This window comes from Eupeodes corollae, chromosome 2, assembly GCF_945859685.1.
Source record: "Eupeodes corollae chromosome 2, idEupCoro1.1, whole genome shotgun sequence".
Lineage (NCBI taxonomy): Eukaryota > Metazoa > Arthropoda > Insecta > Diptera > Syrphidae > Eupeodes > Eupeodes corollae.
The window spans coordinates 139,743,103-139,758,597 of NC_079148.1; the positions used below are offsets into that span (position 1 = coordinate 139,743,103).

Genomic DNA, 15,495 nt, shown 5'->3' on the forward strand with positions numbered 1-15,495 from the left:
GATTGAGTTCAAACTTGGAAGTTAAGGTTTTGAGCAGATTCGCGTTAGGCGTTTTTTTTTAAGATCAAAACTAACAGTGGCCACCATACAATTTTTTTGGTCAAAAAACGAAAATTCGAATTTTCTCAAAAACAAACCGATAGATTTTCTTTAAATTTTCTCTAAAATTTTATTTTTTAACTTGGCTTCTTTTAATAAGAAAAACAAATTTTTGTATTGCTCAGGAAAGGTACCGCTCATAGAACCGTTATTTTGTTTTTTAATTTTCTCAGCAACTTATGAACCGATTTCAATAATTTTTTTCTGAATAAGCTCTTATATAGCTTTAATAATATTTGATTATCAAAAGTGACATTTTTTATTGTTTGGATTTTTTAAAAAATATTGAATTTTATTTTTTCAAAATTCGATATCTCGAAAACTGGTCAACATTTTTTTACGAAACTCAAACGTATAGCGTATAGTAACAATTTCTAAACAACTGCGTACCAAAAATATTTTTAGAACAAAATTTAAAAATTTTATATATAAAAAATTAATTTAAAAAAAAAACCGCTCTAACGATTTTCAAAAAAAAAAATTGAAAAATCATATGTTTTTTTATTTATAAAATGGCATTTAAATTTTTAAAGACAAACTTATTTTTCGGGCGAAATTTTGAATCTTAAAATAGTTTTTTTTTTAATATTTTAACTGTGCATTAGCCTGAAAGAGCGCATTATTTTAACAAAATTGTAATTACATTCCTAGCTTTAATCTAAATTAGTGCATTTGGTACATCTTTATGTATTTTTATAACTAAAATTATTTTAAATACCAACGATATGATATATTTAATCAACAATCTATTTTAAAGTGTCTATCAAGAAGTAATATCTTGGTAAGTTTGTATATGTGATTTTAAAATATTATTCTTTACGAATAAGGTTGTTGCACACATGATTAACTTTCCTTCACCTTTATAAAAGAATAAATACTTAGTACAAGTTAAAGAAACGGGCCAGAAAGAGTATATGTATTTTCTATTAAAATCACTTTTTCCAACCAATAATCGATCGCTTTACAATTTAAACATTCATGGTCTGCCTCTTTCTTATCTTATTTATTTTCCATCCTGGTTCTTCTAATATGAAATTACAATGAAGCTATCTAAAGGAAAAAAGCTTTCAAGGAACAAATTGAATCTATATGAATCTCATCGATAGAATAGAAACTATTTTTCATATACAAAGATCGTGCGGTTTTTTTGTCAAATCAAATGGTATTTATATCTTTGAAGACAAACTTATTTTACAGTTATGTTTTTAAATATTATATAAGTACTTTTTTAAACAGACTCTTAGCATACAGGAGCAAGTTCGTGCGACCCAGTCGTGCATTTTATTTTATTTGCAATGGCTGTAAATTGCAGTAAAGATTATTCTAATATTCGAGGGCTTACAGCGAATTTTCTTTCTTTGTACTTCCATACTGTTTTGAACAAACCAGCTGTTTTGGCCAGAGTGGAACACAATTAGATGAGGAGTCCGATCCTGCTGAATTTTTTGTTCATGGGTATAGCTTGGTGCCTTTATTGTTTTCACACCATGGCCTGCCATTTACATTAGGAATGATGTTTGCTTATCAGCTCTTACCTTAATATGGTCCTTCACCAATTCCTTCTTTGATTTCATGTGGTTTAAATTTTCCGTTAATAAGCAAATCATTCACTATTGCTTCCTTTATCAAAGCCTTAATCTAGACAGAGTGTCAACTTCTCGTGAATTTGATGCATTGTCTGGCTCCATTCAAAGTAATGTTTCGTCCTATCCTCGCACTGAAATCGTTGTTATGGGCGATTTCAATGTACACGAATCTTAATTGCTTCAAAATTCGGACCAGACAATACCCGAAGACGTGTGTGCTGTGATTTTCGCTGCTTAGTTGAAGCACCTTACTCAGCTTGTCAACGAGCACACTTGAATATCGGATGTGGTAGGTCGAGCAGAAAACACTCTTGACTTGTTTCTTACCTCTGACCCTGGTAAGTACACTATAAGTGTTTTATCTCCTCTAAGCACATGTGACCATTGTGTCAAATCAGTAAATTTCTCGTGTCAAAACTGTTCAGTTAAAGAAAGAGCTCCTAAGAGAACCGTTTGGCAATACGAGAAAGCCAACTGGGACGGTCTAAATAATTACTTCAGGATCTTTAACTGGTCACAATACTTCCTCGATAGTGACGTTGACTCCAGCGCTGATATGATTACAAGTTTGATTCTGCTGGGAATAAGAACTTTTATCTCGAACAGGGTTAAAAGCATCAGACCTAATGAAAACAAATGGTTCAATGCGAGCTATAGAGTCAAGAAGGTAAATTTCTGTTGTTTCAAAGCCAATCCAACTGAGGAAAACCGTAATAAGTTGAAGCAAGCCAGGAAGGCCTGCAACGCCCATATTTGACGGACCAAATTTTTACATGACCAAAAATAACACACAAAATACTGAATGTCCCAAAGGCAGTACATATTTTTGGTCATTTGTAAGAACCTTGAGGAATGCTTCCGCTTTCTCGGTTCCTACGCTCGTTGTCAATGACACTCCATTTGTTAGCGCTTTAAAGAAAGCTAATCTCTTTGCTAGGCAATTATACGCTGCCAATGAGTGTTATGACTCCGCCTGTACTTCAGGGAGTTAGTTATTCAATTGGACTAATCTTTTTTTGCACTAGTACTGTGGCAAAAGTTCTTAAAGATCTCAACATTCATAAATTCGCTGGTCCGGATGGTATCCCCGCTATTGTTCAACGCTGGCAAAAGCACTGAATAAGATTTTCCATCGGTCTTACTCCTCAGGTATCGTTTCGAGCGGATAGAAAACCGCATTTGTCCAACCTTTTCACAAAAAATGTGAATCTTCCTCACCTTTTTATTACCGACCGGAAACGCTGATTAATTATCAGCTCAAAAAATCGAAAGCTTCTTAATGACTGACAATACGGCTTTCGTAGCAATAGGTTCACTGGTGATTTCATGCTTCATGTCACCGAACAGTGGAATAAATCTTAACATTGCTTCGAAAAAAGTAAGATCATTTCTCTTGATATTTCAAAATCATTTGATAGGGTTTAGCATCAGGCCCTCTTATCGAAAATGCGTGCTTTCGGTTTTCACGAATCCCTCCTTCATTGGATTACCAATTACCTTTTGGATAGTTCAATACAAGTAGTATTTGATGGGTTCAAGTCTGAAAACCATAAAATAAATGTTGGTGTGCCCCAGGGCTACGTTTTTTCTCCAACACTCTTTCTCATTTTTATTAATGATCTCCTGTCTGCAACTTCTTATCCAATGCATTGTTTCGCTGACGATAGTACTCTTAGCTTTTCATATTCGTTTTCAGACTCACATCCCTCTTCTTTGGATATGGAACGATAAAATATGATAAGCTCATTAAATTCTAACCAACACCTAAAGAGTATTGTTTAATGGAAAATAAAAACCGCGTGGAATTTAATGCTTCGAAAACGCATTGCTGACTTGTATCGTTAAAGCGTGATATACCCGCCTTTGTCATTATCCATGGTTGGCACTTGCATCAAGGAGACTAAACATCTCGATATTCTCGGTATGTGTATCACCAACTACCTCTTGTGGAACGGTTACATAAACGATGACGCCTAAAATGCCGCAAGATGTTTATGTTTTCCAAGGCGATGCAACAAGTTTTTCGCAGCATCTGATCTGGCTGTTATTTACAAGACTTATAAACGTCCAAAGCTTGAGTATAACTGCCGTATCTGTTCTGGTGCTAGTACAACTTATTTAAGCCTCTTGGACAGTATTGAATGTAGAGTATTGAGTTCGATTGGTGATAACACTATCATTGGATCATTTACGTTGCTCGAACATCGTCGTAAAGTTTCCTGTCTCACCCCTAGAGAAATAACCATCTGCATTCCTCCGCTTACAGTTTAACCGTAATACTCTCGCTTCAAGGAATGATCATCGCTATACCCTCGTGCTCAACTTCGGGCGTTCTGTCAAGTACAGAGATTCGTTCTTTAGCCGTACTACTCGAATGTGGAATTCCTTACCACACTCTATTCAGGAATTCTCTCCCTTTCCCAGTATTTTTACATAATAAGGGTAGTAATATCGCTTTTTATACAAAAAAATTGAATTAGTCTTAAAAATGTTATAATTACAAACAATATTTTTCATATGAAGAAATGGTTTAGCTTAAAAATCTATTTTTGTTAAATTTACCAATTTAAGTTTTTCTTAAATTTTCATTAATGTTTACAAATTGGATGAATGAAATTAATTTGAGAGATATCAAAAACCGAACAGCAATTTTTACCAATTTGCGTAAATTTTTGTAGATTTAATTTTTTTATGAAAACCGGACTGTCGGATTTTTATAAAAATTACTGAATAACAAAAAAATATTTTCTGTGAAATAAAAAGTTTGGAGACAATAATTTAAATTTTTGAAAAGCTATTTGAATCGAAAGTAAATTTGTACCAAGTTTTTTTTTAGGTTTTTATTTTTTGTAAAAAAAAACTGTCAATTATATTTTTCTCAAAATTATACTGAATGTTGACAACTATATTGTTTAGAAAATAAAAAGAAGTTTAAAGCCAAAATCTCATAGTTTTGAAAAGATATTATTTTTAATTTTAATACTATTTTTTGCCAATTTGTATTAATTTTTCTTTAGGTATCTTTTTTTGTTCTGTAAAAAGCTAACAATTCGATTTTTCTCAAAATTTTACCGAATGTAGAAAATAATATTTTTTATAAGATAAAATAAGTTTGAAGCCACTATCTTAAGTTTTTGAAAATATATTTGAGTCGAAATTCAATTTTTACCAACTTTAAGGAATTTTTTTTAGATTTTTATTTTTTATAAAAAAAACTGTCAATTACATTAGTCTTCGTTTAGTAAAATTGTTTTGTAGATGAAATCTTTATTTTTTCGAAACATTTTCGAGGAGAATAATTTTGTTTTCAGTTTTTTAATTTATATAAAATAACGTTATCTGGCACTCAATTTTATCGGGAGTCCTTTCTGCATCTTTTTGCATTATTATCTGTATACAAACATTTATTTTAAGTCGATATCTCTTCTCTTTCGACGAAAAAAAAACATTGTGAACATACGTACACAAGCTTGCACAGACGTCTTTCTAAAAATGTTTTATTTCGACTCTAAGGACTTAAATTGTCGGAAAATGCCAAAATTTTCATTTCGTAAAATCGGACCCATTATAAAATAAGTTCTAGGTCATGAAAAATAAAATAAAGCAGTAACAGAATTAATGGTGTGGTTGAAAAATATAAAATATGCATTTTTTTGTAAAGTAATTGAATTTCAAAAATAATCTTACTTATTAAAAATAAGTATGAAAGATTTCCCATAAATACAAGAATTTAATTTGTAATCTATAATGCGAATTAACATATTGTCCCATATAAGACCTAAAGTAGCTCCAGCATGAAACCATATTATATCAACAGGATTTATTAATTAAACATATATAAAGGAAGTAAATAGGTACTGAGCCATTATTATTATTATGATCCTCTTTCCAATTTGATTGAAAGTCAATTAAATTTCCAACTATATAAAATATGAACGCAACAATCATAAATATTTGTGTATAATCAATTCATATAACATTAAGTACCTCTGTACTTAATCAAATCCTTAAAATTAATCTCGAATTAATGCAAATGACTGTCGTAAACATTCGAAAGAAAATTAAATATATAGTAGCTAAGCTATGTACACCTATTTATTATAAATATCTACCATTAAGCTCTGCATTCATACTGTAAGCACAATATGTTAATAAATTCAAATTCAAATTACATTTGCATTTTAGTTAATGTCCCAAACTATTATCCTTGACGACCGCCTCTTTTCTAGATTTGAATGTACGATGCGACGCGACGTTTAGCTCCGAGGTTCCTAGCCTACTATATTTTACCATCACATTTTATATATGAAAATCCCCGCCCAATTTTTGGAAAATAGTACATAAACATAAATATATCTTTAGGTATAGGTGTACATCAGGATTTGAACAATGCACATATCTCGGAATGTATTTTCTCTTGGTGTAATTTATTCAAATTGAAATTATCCTAATTACCCAAAATAATTTAAATGTTAAATTATTTCCAGAAGCTCATTAATTTATTCTCTTGTTGGGTTTTATTTGTGGCTTCCTTTTTTTTTTGTTAGCGACAGCGAATCCACCATCGTTTTATTCCAACTCCGACTCCAACTCTTACAAGGACGACGACAAGGGGCCAAAGGATATTCAATGAATTATAGGAGGCAGAATTTATCCCTTTGACATCACGAACTCTTTTGTTTTGTTGCCTTTGTTTATATAAGGATTTAGGTAGAAAAAGATGAGAAGTTTTTGTTTTTCTTTGGAAATCCTGTACATATTAAGTTAATCCCACCTGCTTCCTGGTATACCTACGAAATTCACGTACATATTACATTCTTCTTATATGAAAGGTCATAGTCGTTAAACATTTAAACACACACATGTGTGACATTCTGAATCCTTGAAAGTCATCAGGTAACTAAGTAAATGTGCCTGGCTGTACAGTATATAGTATATCCTTGATTCCAGAACGCTTCCTATAATATATTTACATATATAAACCATTCCCTCTATTACCACATTCAAAACCAAAAGCGTATAACGTCATCGTGTTGGAAATGAAGTTTCGCGTATTCCTGTTAAGTTGTTCCTCAAGCATTTTGGCATTTAATATTACGTAGCTATATGGCATAGCCTTCAACATATGCTCTCTAGCTTTTAATTGATAGTCCCAATATGGAGGGAATTGTAAGAAGAGCACATGGAGAAACTATACATGGGACGATATCAGAGACGTCAACAAATTAATTCAAAGCACTAAAAATAACAATGGCGCTATTAAAGGAGGAAATGCGATTTAAATGCTAATTGTATTATACCTATATATGTACATATGTACTATTGTCATGTACATATATCTGCCTATAGTTATTTAATGTACCTCTGTTCTAATATGGTTAACGTATTCTTAATGCTTAACATGTTAGACGAAAATGTACGTGCCAAAAATATACCAACAAAATTTCTAAATTTAGGATAGGCATATCCTACACATCAAGTTATATGGTATTAAAAATTGAAGGCTTCAGTTACTTGATAGTGACAAATGCCAGATGCCAAAGTAATGATTTAAAATTGTCTCACGATTATTAATGTTAAATCGTAAATTATTTACGGCTGAAAGTTATTTTCTTCTCATAGGAAGAAATTGCGAAATTGAAAGTTTTTGGAATTTTTCGACTTTTCAAGGTCCCTTTAATTTAGATCAAAGATTTTTAGAAATATGTCCATACGTTTGGGATACCTTTATTTAGAAGCCAAATAAATCCAATGGATATATTTGAATATTAACTTCCCATAGAAAGTTATTGTAATGGGTCCGATTTTCCAAATTGAAAATTTTGACATTTCTCGACGTTTGTTTGAGTTGAAATAAAAGATTTTTAGAAAGATGCCTTGCGTGCGTGTGTACATATGTCCGTACGTATGTACGTTCGCGACGTTTTTTTCGTCGTCCTTAGCTCAAGAACTAGAAGAGATATCGATTTCAAATAAATGTTGTTGTACAGATAATAAGGCAGAAAGATGCAGAAAGGGCTCTCAAGAAAATGGCGTGGGTGGTTTTTTTACCATAGCAGTTTGAAAAAAAGGTGAAATTTTTGGGTAACCCTAAATATCTTACGAACCAAAAACATTAGAGACTTGAATTAAATTTTATATAATGTATTGTAACGTTCTATCAAAGAAGTTAATTTTTTGAAAACCATCCATTTAAAGGTTGTTTTTATAAATCAAAACAACTGAAAAAAAATTGTCACCTCCAAAATTTTACGATTAAAATATGATTTTATCTCAAAAACAATTTTTTGCAAAGATGAATAATGTTTTTGACATCCGATAAAATTTTGAGAAAAATCTAATTGACAATTTTTTTACAAAAAATTAAAAAGCGAACAAAAATTAACAAAAGTTGGTAAATAATGATTTTCGACTCAAATATCTTTTCAAAAATTTGAGGTAATAGCTTCTAACTAATTTTTACTTATAAGAAATATTGTTTTCAACATTCTGAAAAATGTTAAGAAAAATCAAATTGACAGTTTTTGTACAAAAAATTAAAAACCTAAAAAAAAATTAACAAAAGTTGGTAAAAATTTACTTTCGACTCAAATAGCTTATCAAAAATTAAAAATATGGGCTTTAAACTTATTTTATTTTACAGAAAATAATGTTTTCGATATTCAGTAATTTCTTTATAAAAATCCAACAATCCGTTTTTTCATAAAAAAATAAAATCTTCAAAAAATAGTACGCAAACTTTTAAGCAAGACAAATTGACAGACGGGATGGGAAGTTATCAGTGTGGGTCGCATCCCAGCCTCTTTTTTTTTGTTTTATATTTGAAAAGGAAAAATTTTATTTCTTTTCACAACAATAATGAATTAATTTCGATTACAAAACTGAAGTGTAATTTAGTTAAACTTCTCTAAGTAAAAAATTAAAGTGAATCCAAAGAAAATACTGAATCGAAGAGTTATGCTTGTCCACAAATTAACCGTTTCGTCCAAGTGCTCCTTGGTAAACAACATTTTTTGTTTTTTGGTTTGAAGTTAACAAAAACAAAGCGGATGGTTTTCCAACTCGTGAATACGCAGCTGCTCATGTGAAAAACAATGATTTTCTAAATTTATACCGCAAACACTAAGCGATTGGACTTGCGAGTTGTTAATTGCCAATCGTTTGAAGACAAACTGAAGATCAGTCGGAATCATTGGTATTCGAGGAATACATATATTTTCACCTGCGTACTTTTCGTTAATAATGGTTGCCTCAATCAAATTCGGCATAAGTTTTTTCACCGCAAGTCGAGTACCGTTGCAAAGTCGCGGTGGATTCAAATTACGCAATTGTTTGTTGACTTTACGAAGTATAATTCTGATAGGTATAATTCTCACTAATGTTTGAGAAAACGTTTTCAATAAGAGCTAATTGAGAGTCTACAAATCGCAAAAGTCGTTGGTAAGAGTAATTAATCCTGTTGCCGCATCAACTTCCACTTTTCCATTTCCAACAGCTAAAAATTTTTTGGAAGATTGTGCAGCACTTTGATGATTTTGAACTTGAACTCTCATTTTAGTGGTTAGCGATATTTTTTTTGCGTTATTAGACAAAAGTGATGCATTCAGGCAAGCATTCAATACATCTGCAGGCGTTCCAAGGGAAATTACTGGCAACGTCTGCCTGAAATTGCATGCCAACATTATCATCAAGCCGCCAAAGATGTTGTTACTTTGTCGAGTGCCATTGTGCACTCTTCCCAAAAAATGAACTTGCATTGCATCAACAATTTTCCCATTGCACTTTATCGGGAAATATCGCATGTTGGAATATCAATTATGTTTAAATTGATTGACAACTTAAGCGCAGAATATGCAATACGACCGCCATCTTGAAAAATTGCCGCAATTTCAGTTGATGCTAAAGCCAAAGCTATGTCATATCTTGATCGAATAGTGGCCGAAAGCAATGAACTGACAAATTTAATGTTTTGCCTGTTCCTTTAGGTGCATCCAGGAAGAATAGACATTCAGTATTATTGTCCACCGCTTGCATTAATGTTTCGTATACTTGCATTCAGCAACGGCAAATTATTTTGAACGAATTCCCGCAATGTATCAACATTGTATTGCAGCTCTCGATTTAATTCTTGGTTCAATGCATCGTGCATCGATTAATTTGGCGCAATTATTCCTACTTCAATCAGTAAATTGTTTGCAATAGTCAAGTATTGATCCTGAATCAAAATAATTAATTCATTGAAGATTTCATACGTTATTTGAAGTCGATATCTCTGACGTTTCTAGAGATATGGTTGACAAAAAGGTTCCCAAAAGTAAGCTTTAGTTTTTAATGTAGGCCCTTGAAACGTCAAAAAATTCAAAAAAATTCAATTCCACAAATCGGAACTTTTACAATAGCTTTCTATGGAAAGCTAAACGGAATTCACCGCTTTTCTATTGAAATTTTTTGTGAATTGTGTCTGCTATAAACCTCACGGAGCCCGAGAACTTTTTAACTAATGCAAAATCGTGGAAATCACTTCGTGCGTTCAGGAATTATAGCGTCAGGAAATAAAACCCGACTTATCTTAATATATATAATTCTTCTGTGAGTGTGTATGTCACTGAACTTCTCTTAAACGACTGGACCGATTTTGATGAAATTTTTTGTGTGTGTTCAAGGGGATCTGAGAATGGTTTAGATTCACAATTTTGTCCGCTGGACAATGTTTTCTTAATTAATTTTTAATTTAATAGTAGTTGTTGATTTTGGAATGTTTTACATTGGATCCGACAGACGGCGCTACCATCGCAGTGTCAAATATTAAATAATATTCAATTTTAAAAGGTTTTAAAAAAAAAAAAAACGATTTTACGCCCCTAGCTCCATCTAGCGTGCTATTGCGAACCCGCACCGTTGCACCTTAAGGGTCTCTGGCGCGATGTAAGCTTTCTTTAAAAGCGCCATCTAGCAGTTATATGTAACAAGCATCTCAACAACTGCGTGACAAAATTTTATCATGTCTGTCCCGACAGTTAGCGCTGCGATCAAATTAAAAAAAAATTTTGTTACCATTGTGTTATTGTAGACCATGTGCTGGATCAAATATTAAATTAAAAGGTACTGAGTGTTTTGAGAAGAGTTTTGAAGTGTGCTAATTTAGTGCAGAATCGAAGTGAGTAGCTATATTTTTAAATTACATTTAAATCGATTGACAATGTTGTTGATCCTGACGAAGTTGTCAACTATCCTGTAGAGTTTCTAAATTCAGAGTGGAAAATTTCAAGGTGAAGTTGTACTTTTACCACGGATCCCAATGATTCCTTCAGATTCGCCTATACCATTCAAACGTTTACAATTTCCAATCCGTTTGGCATATGCTATGACTATGACAAGGCCAAACAATGACAATTTGTGGCTTAGATTTAGAAAACCCATGTTTTTCTCACGGCGAATTATTTGTTGCGTGTTCCAGAGTTAAAAAACCATCGAATTTATTTATTTATACACCTCAGGGTTTAACCAAAAATATTGTACATCCAATGGCATTACGATAAATTAAGTTTTTGTAAATAAAAAAAATATGTTTTTTAAATAAAATAGTTTGAGTGTAAGCTTTTTACCTTTTATTAAAACAAGTTGAAGATTTCATTACACATACTCTACTCACACGCTATCGATTAGTCTAATTGTAATAAATTTACATGTTATGACCTTAGATATTGTCATAATATTTGAATAATAATTTTCATCAAAATGGTCCAAAATGTTTTAGCTTATTAAAAAAAGTTTGAAATTTTCAAATCAAAGACGTCTAGACGGGACAAAGTCTGTCGGGTCCTCTAGTTTTTATATAGTACAAGAAGATAATCGTAATTATTTTCTAAAACTGGCTTCTTTAAAAAAAAAACACTACAATGTTTGTGTTGCTCTAGAAGGGTACCCCCCATGGGATCGATATTTTGGTTTTAACTTTTCTTAAGAAATAATGACTTATTCCAATTTTTTTTGCACAAACACTTCTACTGTATTTATTATTTTGTATGGTATGGTATTATGTTTTTTGAAAAATGTTTGAGATACTAAATAATCCATTTAGCTTATTTTACAGTAAGTAGCTTTATTTTGTTTTTTTTTCTTATTTTATATTTTTATGAAATATGAAAGCAAATCTAAAATGAAAAAAAATTTACAAAACTTCCTTTAAATATTTTAAATATTTTACATGAAAATTTTTAACTAGAAAACAAACATAAGGCTTCGAACTGTTAATGCCTGTATTCAGCCCACAAACCTTAAAGTATTATGTTGGGTTTCGTGCAACTTTATTTTTCTTACAATTTGTATGATTTTAGACTCTGAAACACTTGACACTTTTATTAATAATAATATTTAATTTACAAACAAATGGATAAATAAAATTAGCATGATATGATTATAAAAATATATTTAATTTTCTCATTTAATTTTTTTGTTTGCAGATATTTAACGGAAAGTGTACATGTAATGCGTCTGATATCCTAGAAGCACTAAAAGACAGCGAAACACTGCGTGAATCAATACGAGGACCACCCGGTTTACCGGGTAAAGAAGGAAAGACAGGTGCTCCTGGACTCACGGTAAGGATAAGATGAATGTTTTATTTTTTTAAGAAACCCACATAAATGTTACGTTATAATATATTTATGTTTATTTCGTGTGCATTGTCACTTTCGATTACCTCACATTTTTCATCAATAAACAACTTCAATAATAGAAAAGGGATAAAGAAAATATATTAATAGCTTAAACATACATACATACGAATATACATAATGTAAATACATATGTTTTCTTTTTATTTCCGGCTGACTGACACATGTACAATATACATGTATCCTTTCTGTTGTGTGATGCGTGTATCATGCTTTAGTTTTCATATATTTACTGTGTATATTTATATCATGTAATTAAGAAAATGAATTAGATTACATGATAATAAAGCAATGCGAAAGTTTTGGTTTCATAACAAAAAAAAGTTTTTTTTTTCTGTTTTATCTGCCATATATAACATACAAGGACGAAAATTTGTTTATAAAGCATGTAACCACGCAAACGATTTAGGTCACAGTTTTATTTTTTGTTGTTGTTGAACAATTTGTAGATACTCTATCTTTCTGTTTGTGCTCGAAAAAAAGCACTTATGAAACCCTTCTGTAGTTACATAGCTTTTTGAGAAAAATAAATAGTAACATACCTCAAAACAAAGTCAAACCAGCATAAAAAAAATCTAGGACATGAAACAAAAACTAAACGAGCACTTTATTTCCGTATTCTTGTTAAGAATCTTTAAAATTAAATGAAATTTTATGATATATCATTTTTTAAATTTAAGTTTTAAATGATTTCAAAACCTTTAATTTAAGAAATACGATCCAGGACCTAAAACACCGGGGGCATTTTTAAAAATATATGCCTTCTGATTGATTCTCTATAGTAAAAGTTAAACATATATAACTTCATTTTGTATTAAAAAAAAAGATCAAATCATTTTTACAATTTTTTAAGAATTCTTAAATGTAATTTTCAAAAACTCCTAAATTTGGAATAATATAAAATATTAAGCTCCTTTCTGTGGATTATAGAGAATTAACCAGAATAACAGAAAAAGAAATCTTTGGCGATATTTTAAAATGAGAGTTTTCGTGTTGAAGTCTTTTTTTTTTTAAAGTCCACCGCTTCACTAACAGCTATTGTAATTCTTGAATCCTTATAATCTAATGATTTGACCACCACGTCATTTGCGAATTGTTGCAAGCATCGATATTTTTGAGGTAATTTTCGACTACTTTTTGACAAATATTGGTTTTTAAGTGCTAAAGAGTTAAAAGTAGCCCCACAAAAAAAGTTAAGCGGTGTCAAATGGCATGATCGAGTTGTTTGGCATGTGGCACCGACTTGTTGACACCACAAATTCTCCAAGTCGTGTTCCTCAATAGCAGTTTAAAAAAAGTCGGTTATCATATAAACATAATGCTCAGAATTGACGGTGACAGTCGTTCCATCGTCGTTTTTAAGAAGTAAAGTCCAATCACACCTCAAGACCAAAGAGCGCGCCAAGCAGTGACTTTTAGTAGATGTAATAGCTTCTCTTGAACTAATTTAGGATTCTTAGAACCCCAAAAACTACCATTTTTTTTATTAACATACCCACCGAGTGAGAAATGTGTTTCGCACCCGAAGAAAATTTTGTTCGAAAAATCTCCGTCCAACGCTTGTTGTTGAAGCACCCATTCGACGTATTTACGAAGTTGGGAAAGATTAGCTGGCTTCAGTTGCTGTACGAGCTTGCTGGATTTTATATGGTTGTAGGTATAGATACCAAAGCAAAATACGCCATAAGGTACGTAAGACAGTCCTAATTCCTCAGGACGACGAGGAATCACTTTCACTTACAGCAGCGATATTTTCAATGGTACAAGCGAAACGATGATGCACAGGCCTTAAAATATGTGTAACCAATCCAGCCTCTTCAAATTTCTTCACAATTTTGCCAATTACTTGCTGTCTCCTCCTAAAGCACGATATATTATGTGGATGTGGAAGAATCCCGACTTTTTTAGTGAGTTTTAATAATTTGTATGCTTTGTGCGAAGTTAAGCGATGCATTTTCGTAAAAGTCAGACTTTCAACTGAAAAAAGAATGGTTTAACAACTAAGTTCAACAGTTGTCAAATTTTAGCCCTATACTTTTGAAACCCCGAAATTGAGAACCGTTATAATCAAACAGCACCAAAATCGTTGAATTGTCAATAACAGCAATGAACTTTACAATTTGTATTTTCCAAGATAGTTTCCAGTCAATCGATTAAAAATTGTCGGAGTTGTTGGTCAGGCCATCTAAAAAACGATAAACACGCGTTTGATATTTTGAGAACCAATGGTTTTTTTTTGTAGAAGTTTAATTTTTAGTCTGGCAATACTTTTTTTGCAGTTAGTCATTTGACAGCTGTAACTTGATTTATGCAATTTTTTTTGGAGGAGTTTGGTTTTGAGTCTGGCCATCCATATTTGGAGTAAGTCTATTTGACAGCTGTCAGTTGATTTGTGTTCAGTTTGGTTTGCTGTTTTTTTTTTAAAAGACTGAACAACATTTGAAAACCTTAAACATTTATTATTGAATTGGAAAAGTTTTGTGGACTCATTATCTCACGGCGTATTCCAATGACGTAGCCTTCAAGATCTTGCAATTTAACACCACTGGACTTTTTTTTATCATACGCAGATAAGCCGGAAATTGTCGTCTTTAAAATGACATTGCGTTATTGCTGACATATAGCCCAAAATTTCTGCAAAACATGGGTCGAAAATTCGGCCTCATGGGTGGAATTTATTCAAGCATCCACTGGCGGCTTTTGGCCCAAATTCATTTTTAAAATGTAAAGCAAAGCCCTTTTCTTTACGATAATACCTTTGAATTTTTTCTTTGATAAACTAAACTCCAGTTTATGTTTTTCAAAGTCAATTTAAACCCATTTTTAAACGATAGTCTGGAGTTTAAAAATAAACACGACAAAAACTATGTTTAAGCTGTTTTGAAATTTATAAGTAGTAAAAAATAATCAATAAAATGTCAATAAACTTAAGCATCTATCAAGATTTCGATATTTAGCTGGATGTTGTAACGCTACCAACCAATAGAAAACGGAAGCTCTACTTAACCCTAATTGAACCTTTTCAAATGGATGACGAGGATTTGAATGAAAGACATCGATTCGATAAAAAAAAAACTGCCAAGTATTTGATTGACCTTCTAAACATTGAAGATTAAAATTCAAGGAAAGGTTTA

The 15,495-nt window shown here is 31.6% G+C and overlaps 1 protein-coding gene across 4 annotated transcripts in view; it reads left to right on the plus strand.

The window, feature by feature from the left end:
- Positions 1 to 15,495, plus strand: part of LOC129948585 (collagen alpha-2(IX) chain) — a 405,200-nt gene that overhangs the window by 205,697 nt on the left and 184,008 nt on the right. For all 4 annotated transcript variants that reach the window (XM_056059695.1, XM_056059694.1, XM_056059696.1 and 1 more), the window contains exon 4: positions 12,149 to 12,286. In XM_056059695.1, the coding sequence (XP_055915670.1) occupies positions 12,149 to 12,286 (138 nt within the window). The remainder of the gene's footprint in view (positions 1 to 12,148; positions 12,287 to 15,495) is intronic.